Source organism: Mandrillus leucophaeus, unplaced genomic scaffold (genome assembly GCF_000951045.1).
Source record: "Mandrillus leucophaeus isolate KB7577 unplaced genomic scaffold, Mleu.le_1.0 Scaffold305, whole genome shotgun sequence".
NCBI lineage: Eukaryota > Metazoa > Chordata > Mammalia > Primates > Cercopithecidae > Mandrillus > Mandrillus leucophaeus.
The window spans coordinates 803,450-817,094 of record NW_012103199.1 but is presented as its reverse complement, the minus strand read 5'-3'; the positions used below and the strand labels follow the sequence as shown (position 1 = coordinate 817,094).

Genomic DNA, 13,645 nt, shown 5'->3' with positions numbered 1-13,645 from the left:
TGCTGCACCTGCCCGCCATCCAGCCGCCGCCGCCCGTGCTGCCCGGTCCCTTCTTCATGCCGTCCGATCGCTCCACTGAGCGCTGCGAGACCGTGCTAGAAGGCGAGACCATCTCGTGCTTCGTGGTGGGAGGCGAGAAGCGTCTGTGTCTGCCGCAGATCCTCAACTCGGTGCTGCGCGACTTCTCGCTGCAGCAGATCAACTCGGTGTGCGACGAGCTCCACATCTACTGCTCGCGCTGCACGGCCGACCAGCTGGAGATCCTCAAAGTCATGGGCATCCTGCCCTTCTCGGCGCCCTCGTGCGGGCTCATCACCAAGACGGACGCCGAGCGCCTGTGCAACGCGCTGCTCTACGGCGGCGCCTACCCGCCGCCCTGCAAGAAGGAGCTGGCCGCCAGCCTGGCGCTGGGCCTGGAGCTCAGCGAGCGCAGCGTCCGCGTGTACCACGAGTGCTTCGGCAAGTGTAAGGGGCTGCTGGTGCCGGAGCTCTACAGCAGCCCGAGCGCCGCCTGCATCCAGTGCCTGGACTGCCGCCTCATGTACCCGCCGCACAAGTTCGTGGTGCACTCGCACAAGGCCCTGGAGAACCGGACCTGCCACTGGGGCTTCGACTCGGCCAACTGGCGGGCCTACATCCTGCTGAGCCAGGACTACACGGGCAAGGAGGAGCAGGCGCGCCTCGGTCGCTGCCTGGACGACGTGAAGGAGAAGTTCGACTACGGCAACAAGTACAAGCGGCGGGTGCCCCGGGTGAGTGGCCCCAGGCCTGGGAGCAGGGGTGGATGTGCTTGCGGTGGGGGACCCTTCTGGGCCACAGGCTCTGGTCTCCAAAGGCTGGGACCTGTGTTTCTGCCGTGCCCCATGTGTCAAGTCTTTGCTTTGTTTTAGGGAAATTCAGAGTGTTCCCCTTGGCAGGGCCAGAGGGTTTAGTAGGAAGGCCCTCCTGCCCTTTCCCCCAGGAGGAGCCTGGAGTGGGGGCTGTGGCGGTGGGGTGGGGGCTAGGCCTGGTGTGTGGGGAAGGCCCACAGGCCCATAGCCTTTGCCCAGATAGGATAGGAAGGCACAGGCCTTCTATGCTCCCGGGAAAGCGGCCTGCCCCGAGGTCAGGGAAGTTAGCTCCAGTTGGGACCCAGCCGGATGCCTCAGGCCCAGGTCTTCCTTGGGGTTGGGGTGGAGGTGACTGCCCTCACCCCGAAGGCACCCAGCCTTGAAGACGGAGGGCTGCCTGCCCTTGGGCCCCAGGAGACAGAGCTTGGGCGAGACGAGGCCTGGTTTTGTTACTGGCTCCCGCTCCATGTTTGTTGCCTTGAAGTTTTGGGACAGAGACACAAAATGAAGCCAGGTGTTCAGGCTGCAGCGACAGGGTCCTGAGACTGGGCGGCTCCAGCACTGTGCTGGTTGGTCTCCCTGGGCCTGCCAGGGACCAAATACCAGAGTGCCCCGTGTGGGGTGAGGGCCACTTGGCACCCGGCTGAGGGCCTGGTCAGCAGGCCCCTGGGCCCACATGCTGGAGGTACTGGCGGCTTGGGATTTGTTTTGGACTCACCCATTTCCTTCTCTCCTTCTGAAACGCAGAGGGGTGCGCCGGGGAGGGAGGCCGCTGGCCTGGCTTTGTAGTTTGCCAGTTGGAGGATCTACGGGATCCGGCATGGGCAGCTCCCAGGCCACGAGGCGCCGAAATTACTCAGTGGGGTCTTCAGGAACTTTCCGTTGCATACCTCCCCAAGTATGTGTAACTTTTCTTTTAAATATCCAGGCTTATTAAATTGCACACACAGAATGCTGCATTGGCTCAGCTATTCTTGGGAGGCCTAATTAATTCAGCTATTGCATCAAACTTTTTTTTTTCTGAATCTGTGAATAGATGCTCCAGCCCGGTTTTCTCTGGGCGCCCCTCCAGCAGAGTGTCAGATCGTGGGGAGGAGGGGCTGTGGATGGAAGCGAGGGACTGTCGCCTCTGCGCGGAGGGGGCTGCGGAGGGTGCGTGTGCCTGTGTGCGTGCGTGTGTGTGTGCAGGGTGCTTCTGACCCTGCCAGGCCAGGGCTCAGGTGGCAGCTGCCTGCAGACCTGTGGGCTGGGGAAGGATGCTCGTGGCAGAGCTGCAGACCTAGCAGGCTGGGACCCTTCGTGTCACACGGGGAGTTGGCTGGGGTGGGTCCGATGGCGCTCCCTGTGGGCTGGGGCCTTTCTTTTTGGGGTGGCCGCACCCTCGTCAGTGCCTATGGCTGGGGGAAGCCACGTGTCGCTGGGATTGTTGGTGGGCTCGGGCAGACTGCATAGTGGGTCACCTGTGGCCAAGGCCTGAGCTGCTGGGACACACTCATGACTGTCTCCAGAGCTGACGGCAGAGGATCTCGGCTAAGCAGGGTGTGTCTGCGTTTGTTTTTGTCCGACTGTGGGTCATGTATGTGCTTGCAGTCTTTCTGTCTTCCTGGGCTTTGCTGGTGGGCCATTGGAGTGGCCAGCAGGGCCTCTTCGTCACAGCTGACACAGAGCAGGGCCCAGGCCACCGGCTTCTCCCTCCCGGCGGTTGTGAGCGCCGGGGTCCTTGGGCCGCCATGGAGACGGGCCAGACAAGCTTTCCCCCTGGTCATCTCAGCGGATGGCTCCAAGTTGCCTTTCCCTTTTGAAGTCCTCCCCAGCACAGCTCTGAAATCTCATCTGCTGATTAAAAAGGAATTCCCAAGCCGTACTGACAACGTTTACGGTGTGAGTGCCTGGGTCCTCCAGGCCTGAGTGGCAGCCACAGCCTGGCCCTGGCAGTGGTGGCCTCCGCCTGGCTCCCTGCATGTTCACCAGCTCCTGCGGGCTTTCCTCTCCTCATGCTCCTGGGGGTGGGGCACCCATCCTGCCCGGGTCGCCTCCTGCTCTGTGTACTTGACGTGGGGTGGCAGCCAGGGACTCTGCCCTCGCTCAGTGCGTGCCCCCGGGCTCTGTGACTGTGTGGTTGGGAGTTCTGGGCTGCAGGATCCCCTTAAGTCTCCCTAGGACAGCCATGTGCGTGTCTCTGTGCACGGGGGCAACACATGAGAAGGGAGTGTGGTCTCAGGGTGGGCGTGGACCCGCAGTGCCCAGACCCCACTTCTCCTAGAAGGAGTGGCCTGGGAGGCCCCGCCTCCACCCTCGCTGGCTGCCGTTGGCTCCTCCCACCCGTGTCTTGACAGCTTATTCTCAGGATATGTTTTGATTTCTTCACTTCCTTTGTAGCTTATTTTAATATTTTTGATCTGCCGAAGATGAGGGCTGAAGGAACAAAGAGTGTACTGGAACCCTCTTTGCAGGGCTGCTGCTCCCAGCAGGCCTTTGGGCTCTGTGGAGCGGGAGGGAGCTGAACTGCCTTCCGGGTGTTTGTGGCCATGCCAGGGCCGGGTCTCCTGCCTGAGTGGGCTGGGTCAGCGTCACTCTGCTACCCGTGATGGGAGGTGGGAGAGGGCAGTGGTGTTCCCGTGTCCCAAACCAAGTGGGAGGTGGGGCTGCAGTTTTCACTTTGGAAGCCTCGTGTGAAGGCGGCTGTGCTGGAGTCCCTGGCCTGTCGGCAGTGCAGTGACAGTGTGAGGGGCAGACAGTCTTCCTCCAGATGCCCCCTCATATCACGGGGTTGCAGAGGAGGCCTCCGCTCCTGTCCAGTGGCTGTCGGGCCCAGCCAGCTTCCTGCTGCTGTATCTTGGAAGACTGTGTGGGTGCTTGGCGAGTCCCCTCTTAGGGACCCTGGGGCTGCTATCCTTGACAGGGGCCTTGTCTCACCTCCGTACTCGGTTCCACACTGGCTTTGTGACCTTGGACAAGTTGCTTAATCTCTCTGTCTCGGTGTAAACTGGGGACTGTTTTTTGATCTTGGGCCTTATGTTTTGAGTGGTACAGGTGGGGCACAGATGGGTCATTGTGCTGCTGGGAGCACTTAGCCAAGAGACTGGAGCCTTCCCCACTCCCACTGCTCTTTCTTCTTTCCGGTCGGCTCGCCTCCTTCCTCTTGGGTTCTCTGATAGCCGTAGGACTCCTTTGGACTACATCTTTTTGTCAGCGTAGACAGCTGTCAGAGACGGAGACACAATGTGGCAGTTGGAGCTGCCGCTTGGCCTGCTGCCTGGGACGTGGCCCCTTGTCCCGCAGAACGTCTTGCTGGGCAGCCAAGCGCTTTCCTTGCAGGCTGATAACAGGGTGGTGCGGTGTGGTGCCTCCCTTGGGCCATGGCAGGGTCCTGCTCCAAGGGGGCTGGGGGTCCTGCTTCAAGGGGGCCGGGGTCCTGTTCCGGGCCAGGGATTCTGCTCTGAGGGTCCTGTTCCAAGAGGGCTGGGGGGTCCTGTTCCGGCCGGGGGTTCTGCTCCGAGGGGGCCGGGGGTCCTGTTCCTGGGGTGGTGGGCTGCCTTTGTGAGAGCTGTTGCTCACCTGCCACGTGCGTTCTGGGCATTCTGGTGACTGGAGAATTTGGGTTGTGTTAGAGTGTTGTCGCTCTGTCCTGCAGATGCGTGAGTTCCCAGGAGTCCTGCAGGTCGGCTTGCCCTTGCTCTGTGTGGGCTGGTGTGGGTCTTAGTGGGCTGCGGGCTGAGGGTCACTTGGTTGGGAAGCTCTGTGTGCCGCAGTGGAGGGTCCACGACGAGGGTTTTCTGATCCCTCATGCTGGGCTTTTGACCCGTGTCTCTGCATGGCTGGTCCTGGCCCCAGGCAGTGTTTCCTGAGGCAGGTGCCCAGCCAGGTGGTCGGGCTTGAGAGCTTTGAGTCTCGAGGTCTGTTCTGGGGAATGACTGTGCTGGTGGAGGCCAGGAAGGGGTCGCTGGGCTGGGCGGGCCTCGGGAGGAGCTGTGTTTTGCTCTTTTAAGCTGAACTGATCACAGGAAGGGACAGCATCAGGAGTTTCTCTCTGGGACACCCCTCACTCAGCGAGGTCGCCGTGTGTGGGTTTCGGGCTATGCCCTCCCAGACACCCTCAGGTCCGGGGAGCACTTTGGGGGCCATCTGGCCCTTTGTCCACCGGCTTTCTTTGGAAAAAGCGTCTGCTGCGAGTGTTTTTCTCCAGCTTTTTGTGGGGTTCCATGTGGTCTTGGGCCATGCTCTGGGGTCAGGCTCCTGGGCAGGCCCTGGTCCCTGTGCAGAAGGCCAGGATCTGTAGGTTTGGGCTGGTCTGCCCCCCAGGTGAGGGTTCTGGAAAGACAACCGGCTACTGGGTCTTCTCAAGGGGCGGGGGGACAGCAGCTTGAGAGTGCTTCTTGACCTCTTCCCACCCCAGCTGGCTGTGCATGGGGAGGACATGGGCGGCTGCCCCTGGTGGCTTCTGCAGGGAACAGAACCTAGTGGTCATTTTCCCCGCACGGTCTGTCATCCATCTGTCTGGGACCCCTCTGGGAGCTGGGCTGGGTCCCTCGCCTTCTGGGACAGCAGGGTCACGGAGGGGGGCTTCCCTCTGTCAGTGTCTTGTTTCTCAGCCGTCCCTGTGGCTGATTTGTGCAATGTCTGGCTGGCTGGCTGTCTGAGTCTCCGGGTGAGGGCAGACAGGATATGGTGCGAGGAAGTCTGGGGTAAGTGTGAGCCGAACCCCGCCCTGGAGTCTCGCGGGGTTGTGGGGCCACAGCCCCAGCTTAGGTTAGGCCTTCGCTGCCGGCAGGGCCTCCAGAGAGAAGGCGGTGGTTCCGGGGCCTGGGCCCTGACTGTCTGGCAGGAGGTGTCCACGCCGGCGGCCGGACTCTCTGTGGCAATAATGTGTCTCTTTCTAAGGATTGCGAAAGTTGAGGGAGGATTTCTCCACTGGAAGAATTATGCAAGTTTCAACTGAAATGTTTTTAAAAAGTTTCTTTGTTTTGAGTCAAAATACAGAGGGTGAATTATTTCCCCAATATCTGGGAGAACTGGAAAAGAAGGCCCCCGTCCTTACTCTTAAGGGCTCTTCCCCTCCTGAGCAGTGGTCACTAGGCCAGGGTGTCATGGAGTGGGGGGCTGCCCGGGGACCAGCTCTTTATACCTGGCCTCCAGAGCGGGCGGTAGGGCGGCTGCTTCCTGTCGTGCCCTGGCCGTCACCCTCGTGGTCTGGAGCGGGTTTTTTTTTTTTTTGAGACAGTCTGTCTCTGTTACCCAGGCTGGAGTGCAGTGGTGCCATCTTGGCTTGCTGCAGCCTCTGTCTCCTGGGTTTAAGCGATTCTCCTGCCCCAGCCTCCCATGTAGCTGGGATTACAGATGTGCGCCACCAGGCCCAGTTAATTTTTTTGAATTTTTAGTAGAGATGGGGTTTCACCATGTTGGCCAGGCTGGTCTTGAACTCCTGACCTCAAGTGATCCACCCACCTTGGCCTCCCAAAGTGCTGGGATTACGGGCATGAGCCATCGTGCCTGGCCCCTGGAGTGGGCTCTGCCACGGAAGGCATCCCTGGGACCTGCAGGGTGGAGGGTCGCCCCCGCCGTCCCACCTGTTCTCTTGAGGCCTGGTTACCCTCTGCAGACCAGGTGCCATGCTGGGTGACCCTCAGGAAGCTCTGGCTCACCCCGGGGGTTGGGAGCATGGTAAGTGATAGTTCTATAGGTGCTGCTGCTGTGTGAATATGAGAGAGAGTTCCAGAAGGGTCCTGCTTCCCAGAGCCTGCGTGCTGGTTTCGCTGTGCGGTACTTGATATTTTTCCAGGCTGCCTTGCTGGGGTGGCCTCGATGGGGGGCCCAGGGAGCCTCCAGCTCTGGGGACATGCCGCCACATCAGCCTTCTTATTTACGAAAATGAAGAACCAGGACTCGAGTGTGAAATTTAAATGAGATTGTGGGGACAATAGTAAAATCCAGACTAGGACCAGATGGACCCAGCACCTGCGTTGGCCATGGCCCGGAGGTGGCGTGGTGGCGCCTGGTGCCTGTGGCCCTCAACTTGTGTCCTGCCTGCCGCCTAGTAGGCCTTCGCATGAAGCGCTTGTTCCTTTGGGTACTGCTCCTGTCTCTTGTCTTGGGGGGAAACGGATAAAGGGAGCTTGGAGAGGCGTTTTGGCTCGAGCCTGGGAAACGGCCGAGATTCTCTTTGGTGCTTGGTGTTCATGTCTTCTCCGATTTTACTTTTTTGACTCATAAAGATGGAAGGAGTGCTCTGCCTTGGTGCCCCTGCAGCTGCTGAATCGGGGTGTCTAGGCCTGCCTCTCAGGCCAGCACACCCAGCCCTTGTCAGGCCTTCTTGGGCTGCCTCTGCTGGGGGCCTTGTCTCACTGGCCATGGGGGTTGTCGTGTGTGTGGTTGTGTTGCCGGCCTCAGGGGCTAGGGTTGGGGGCGCCTGGTCACGTCTGGGTCCCCAGTTTGGGGACCAGATTCAATAACTCACTGAATGACTCAGTGGACCTCGCAGGCATTGGCGGTCAGGGTTTATTGGCAGCTCCATTTTCTGGTTAGAAGGGGAATGCTGTTTCTTCTCTCACTGTTTCACCTTTGTTTGTTTTTTTTTTTTTTTTGAGACGGAGTCTCGCTCTGTCGCCCAGGCTGGAGTGCAGTGGCGCGATCTTGGCTCACTGCAACCTCCGCCTCCCGGGTTCAAGCAATTCCCCTGACTCAGCCTGCCGAGTAGCTGGGACTACAGGCGTGCACCACCACGCCCGGCTAATTTTTTGTATTTTAGTAGAGATGGGGTTTCACCATGTTAGCCAGAATGGTCTCCATCTCCTGACCTCATGATTCACCCGCCTCAGCCTCCCAAAGTGTTGGGATTACAGGCGTGAGCCACTGCGCCGGCCATTGTTCCACCTTTGGAAGAAATTGGTTCACTGTCTTCTGACCTGGGGCGCTTCTACCCTGGTTCCATGTTGAGGGCTCAGAAGGTGCTGGAATATTACCCTTGGCTGGTGAGGCTGAGTGCTGATGCTCCTCCCAGCTCTCAGCCCTGCCTGGACTGACTGTGGCTTCTGCTGGAATGTCGGTGGCTGACTTAGAAACAGCTCCTGTTCTAGGCTTCCTGCAGGCCCCACGGTGCTGCTCATTTCAGAGAAATGCAGCTCAGGCTGGCGGCCTCAGGGTGGGCATGGGTGGCAGGGGACACCGTCACCCAAATCAGTGGATCTGTCTCTGTCCTGAGGGTTCCACCCCAGGACCCAAGACACTAACTGGGCTCTTGTGTGGCCCTTCCCAACCAGACCTGATCCCTGAGCTGCGTGAGGTGATGGCGACTCCACGACAACTCGTGTCCCGTTATGGGGCACCTGGGGACTGGCTGACCTCACCAGGAAGTGCGTCAGGAGTGGGTGAGGGGCGGTGGGAGGGCAGGGAGCACCCAGCAGGTGTCCAGTGGTGCTGGCGCTGCCTCTGTCTCTCTGTCCATGCCCTGCCTGTATCTGAAGCAGCTTAGGTGCTCCCTGTGGGGCGCCCTGGCTGCTGTGGTTCCTGAAGACTGTGGCTGTGCCGGTGTTTCCTTTGATGTCAGTTTTCTTCTACAGGGGAAACCATATTGCCAGGAGAGCCAGGTGTCTGCTAATTACATTGTGTTCTTCTGCCCAGGAGTAAATTTGTAAGTGATGAGAATAAGAAGCAGCTGTCAGCCTGCAGACCCGCCCTCACCCTGCCCTGGTTGGTGCTGCCTGCTGGGAACTGCTGGTCCAGCTGTTGAGAGGAGGCCGATTGGGTGCACAGTTGTTGCAGAGTCTGATGTAGGCTCTCTGTCCTGAAAGTAACGTGGAAACATTTTTGCTTTTACTATAGAGTATGCGTCTTTGCCCAGAAACCGAAATGCTCTTGCTTTCTTTTTTTGGAAATAAGGCCCATAGGTTGAGTCCTTCTTGCCCTGTTGAGGGAATGTGTCTGTCCTTAGCATGGAGGCCAGTCTGGCTGGGTGCTGAGCTGGTCCTGCAGAACACGCGTAAACGCCTCATCCCTGAGAGCCCCGGGAGGCTGGCACCTTCTGTGGGAGGTCTGAGGTTGGCCCATTTGACCCTGTCCAGGATGGGTTACTTACCGAGTCGAATGGGCCTCGATAGGCTGATCACCCTCTCGTGGCGGGCGTCTCTCCCGGTGCCCTCCCGCCTGGTGCTGTCAAAGGCTTCTCTTTGTCAGGCATTGGGCTATGGCAGCCCCAGGTCCCCGCCTGGTATGGTTGCCCATGGTCCAGGCAATGCCAGGGCAGGCATCCTTGACTCCCTCCCTCACCCTCACAGCTGGCCCTGGAGGTCTGTCTGAGGGGAGTTAGGCTTCATTGTCCATGCTCAGAGAACCTGAGCCTTTCTTGGGAAGCAGTTTGTCCCCGTGCCTCCCTTCAGGCTCCTGTGGCCTGAGGAGCCTCCGCGTGGCAGTGGATGGCAGCTCCAGCTGCCCGTGGCCCTCTTTTTTTATAGTTTCCCAGACGACTAGGCCAAGCTGGGCCTCTGCGTCCTAGACTTGCCATTCCCTGTGCTGCTCTGGAAGGTTGGCGGCCCTGCGTGGACCTGCACAGTACCCAGGACAGGCCTGCCATGGCACCGGTTGGGCCTCTGGGCACAGGGTGCTCTGCCTCCCTGGCCCTGACAGGCTCTGACGCCTGAGGATGGGGACCAGGCACTCCCAGCCTTGAGACTTCCCTCTGCAAAGGTGGCACAAGCCTGGGGCCCCAGAGAGAGGGACTCCTGCCTGGCTGGTGAGGGTGAGCGTGAGGTCTGGACTCTGACTCCTGGTCCAGGCGGGAGGAGGAGCACACTGGACAGGGCAGCTGAACCACCCTCTGCGGAGCTGTGGACACTGCGTGTGTGGTGCCGAAGGTGTGCACGTCCACTGAGGCCACCTGCGCCGCGGCCCGTGTCCTGTGGACTGGCGCTCACCGAGTGAGAGCTGTATACAGAACCTGGGCTGTCAGTGGGCTGGGCCACCCTGGGGAGGGGGGTATTCTGTGTGCTTGCGCTGAAGCCTGCCCCAGGCTGCCTTCTGGGTTAGGGACACCCAGGACCTCCATAGCTGGTGTGACGTCTGTGAGATCTCAGCTGCTTCCTCCCTGGACACCCGTGTGGACCTGGAGGGAGGTGGGGACCCGGCCTGGCACGGTCCCCGGCCACCTGCCTGGTGCTCCGGGTTGTGCCGTTGGCAGGGCCTTCACTCTGCCTCACCTGCTGCCTCCGCATTTCCTGGCTACAACCCTGTTGCCCAAACCATTAAAAAAATTATACTCCCAAGTTGAATGATATGCAAATGTAGTCAATTAAGCGAGGGGATTTTAATTAGCAGTTTAAGTTCATGTGTGAAGTGCCTTGCCTTAATTACTTGACAGTTTTGTTGTAAATTTGCTAAGTTTTTTTTTGCAGAACTATCAAAACTGTGATTTTTGTTAACATTCTTGGATGCAGTGAGTGTCGCCCAGCTTGCCTGACCCTAGTGGGTTTTGTCTTAATTTATAAAGCTCGTTAAACTGTGAAAACAAGGTAAACCCCCTGGGTTGCCTCTGTGTGGCTCTTTGAGTCAAGCCGGGCTCAGTGTCTTCCTTGTCACTGGCTGGGGTGGGGACCTGCCTCTCGCGTGGTCTTGAGCTCCCCTTGGGGGAACGGGCGAACCCTCTTCGCATGTGGGTGTAGCCGATGGCGGCACCTGTGTCTGGGGACACATCCCGTACCTGAATGGAGTCAGGAAGGGTTTCGACCTGGACAGCCCGCATGCCAGGGACCTGCAGGATGTGCGGTGGCGAGGGCCTGGTTCAGGTGGCGGGCTCCTTGGTGATGCCAGGGACCCGCAGGGTGTGCGGTGGCGAGGGCCTGGTCCAAGGTGGTGGGCTCCCTGGTGATCCCGGGGACCCGCAGGGTGTGCGGTGGCGAGGGTCTGGTCCAGGTGGCGGGCTCCCTGGTGATGCTGGCGGCTGGCTGTGAATGGCTGTGCGTGGGTCTTGGGGTTCACAGTTCAGTTTGGGAGAGGGGAGAACCCCTCACTTTGAAGTCTTTCCTGGCCAATGGGAGGCTTCTCAGAGCAGCTTTCACAGCTCCGGGGCTGGGTGAGGCCTGTGTCTAGGCTCATGCCGCCCTCCGGGGTGTCCCGGTGTGTCTGGGCAGTGGTGCAGCTGGCTCTTTGTGGCTCCTTGCACTGGGTGGAGGTTTGCTTCAGTTCCCCACTGCTGCTTCAACTGCCTCCTTTGTGGGTCTGTGGAACTTCAGTGCTCCCACCCCTGTTCAGCTCCCTGACTGAGCTCGATGCCTCTGGTGTAGATGGGCTTTTTATTTTCCCATCTAAACATCGTTATTGAAATTGTGATTTCTTTGGTATTTTAATGGACTGTAGATAAAGAAGGACCTGTTTTCTCTCAGGAGTGCCTGTGGGGTCCCTTGTTCTGGTTTGCTCAGTGAGGTGTGGCCCCAGGTGCTGAGGAAGGTGGCCAGGACCCCACAGGGCAGCCCCCACCACAGGGGCTGCTGTCCTCTGGGTTCTGCTCCACTTTCTGGGACCTTGGCCCAGGAGGCCTCTGGGAGGGTGAAATGGCCGCAGGCCTGGGGAAGGGGCACTGGCGGGAAGCCACAGGCAGAGAAGTGAGGGAGGAGGGAGGCCTGGGTCTGGAGGAACGTGGGAAGGGCAGGCGCCTCCGAGCAGCCTCAAGAAATGTGGGCCAGGCTGGTCTGGCCGTGGGCAGGACTGTGTCTGGGACTCTGAGTTGCCAGAAGCACCTGGCGGCAAGCCACATGCTGTCCACAGTGTCGCCCGGCCCCCATGAGGAGGTCCCGTGGGTGGTGGCTGGTGAGGGGCAAGGCTGCGGGACTGGAACTGCTGAGCAGGGGTTCCTGGGGCCATCAAGGCCCCCAGAAGAAGAAATCAGGTGGATTTTAAGAAGCAGAGCTCTCTTTAGCCCGAAGTAACTGTAGAGCATTAACAAGAAAACCTGGGGTTCTTAGAAATGCAGCTCTCTCTGCTCGTTCGGCGGACGGCGGACTGTTCTAGATCCAGGAGAGTAGTGGCGCGGACACGGACTTCGCCCTCGGTGGAGGGGGAGAAGCACAGCGTCCTGTCATTCATGAGTCAGGTGAGAGGCGCGAGAAACCACAGCTCTTAGGAAAATCTGTGCTACCCAGTGTGGGGGCCGTCCACAGCCCCTCCAGCACTGCTAGTAGGTGGCCCCGCATTGGCCCCAAGCCTCCTTGGCTGTGCTCAGACCCTGAGATGTCCTGGGCACCCTGGTTGAACTTTGGTGAATAACTGCAGGGTGTATACAGGAGCTGCAGGTGAGGGGTTTGTAGGAGCTCTGTGGCTGCCCTGCATCCCTGGCCTCTGCCATTTTCTGCCTAAACGTGGACACGTGGAAGAGGGAGCCCAGGATGCTGTGGGCCTGGAAGGCGGGTCCCTGCGGGCTCCATCCCTTCACTTCAGGGCATGGAGGGCCCAGGGTCCCCTCACACTTGCCTGCGGGGACCAGCGGGGAACGCTTCTCTTTTTACTGTCATTATGAACTTATGGCTTAAATATGTCTGTGGACTTAAGAGTGCCATCTGTGTGGAAAATTTCCGGCTTTCACTGAAGTAGAGAGATTAGCTCAATGCACCCCGTGTATCGCGCTCACCGGTTACCCAAGGCTCACTCATTTTGTTTCATCCAACTTCCCTTTCCTATTTTGAGGGGGAGGGACTGTAATTTTGTTTTGTTTTGTTTTGTTTTGTTTTTGAGACGGTGTTCTACTCTGTAGCCCAGGCTGGAGTGCCACCAGTGGCACGATCTCGGCTCACTGCAAGCTCCATCTCCTGGGCTCACGCCATTCACCTGCCTCGGCCCTCCCGAGTAGCTGGGACTACAGGCGCCCACCACCACGCCCGGCTAATTTTTTTGTATTTTTAGTAGAGACGGGGTTTCACCATGTTAGCCAGGATGATCTTGATCTCCTGACCACGTGATCCGCCTGCCTCAGCCTCCCAAAGTGTTGGGATTACAGGCGTGAGCCACCGCGCTCAGCCGGGAGTGTAATTTTTTAAAGCAAATGCCAGGCATCATCTTATTTCATATTTAAGTGTTTCGGTATCCACATCTAAGGAATATGGCATTGTAAACAATGCTAACTATGACCCATTAACTTGCGTAACAAAGCTAAGGGAGATTTCTGGACACCAGCCTATGTTCAGGTCCCTCCTGTCTCAGAAGGGTCCTCCTGCTGCTTTTTGGGACCAAGGGACAACACTGCGTATGATGAGTGGGTCTTCCACGCGGGCCTCTGTGTGTGCATGTGTGGTGCTGTGACGGGCTGTGGGGACAGTCCGAGGGCTGACCTGAGCCTGGCAGAGGCAACATCTTGTTGGGAGGCAGCAGGCCAGGAGAGAGCGGAGCTGGTTGGAGGAGGGCCAGCCTCCCCACCTGGAGACTGTTGGTGACCTTCCTCACGTGGCGCGGCCCTTGGCACGGCCCCCAGCCACTAGTGGTGAGCCTCTGTAATGTCTGAACACTTCCTGTGCGTGTCTAGTCAGGAGAGTGATCAGAGGAGCGATTGGTGTGTGCTCACCGAAGAAGCCCAGAACAGCGGAGAAGAGTGCAGAGGGTGACCCCTTCTCTCTCTGTTCTTAGCAGGTTGAGGCAGAAGTACAGTGTCCTGTGGTTCACATGTCAGGGGAGAGGCAGGAGCGTGCCACAGCTCTGTTGCTGGAAACGTGGGAAGCCGGGATACGGCCGACCGTGGCCCCTTCTGGCCCCGCTGGGAAGTGGGTGTCCCTGTCCTCACTGTAGTCTCTGCCACATTGACGGAAAGATTTTTCTTTTCTTTTTCTTTTTTTTTTTTTTTT

The 13,645-nt window shown here is 58.9% G+C and overlaps 1 protein-coding gene across 1 annotated transcript in view; it reads left to right on the top strand.

Moving 5' to 3' along the window:
* Positions 1-2: 2 nt before the first annotated feature.
* SKI (SKI proto-oncogene) overlaps positions 3-13,645 on the top strand; it is a gene marked incomplete at its 5' end in the record, with an annotated part of 89,653 nt that continues 76,010 nt past the window's right edge. Inside the window, one exon of the mRNA XM_011987248.1 lies at positions 3-752. Coding sequence (XP_011842638.1) covers positions 3-752 — 750 coding nt within the window. The remainder of the gene's footprint in view (positions 753-13,645) is intronic.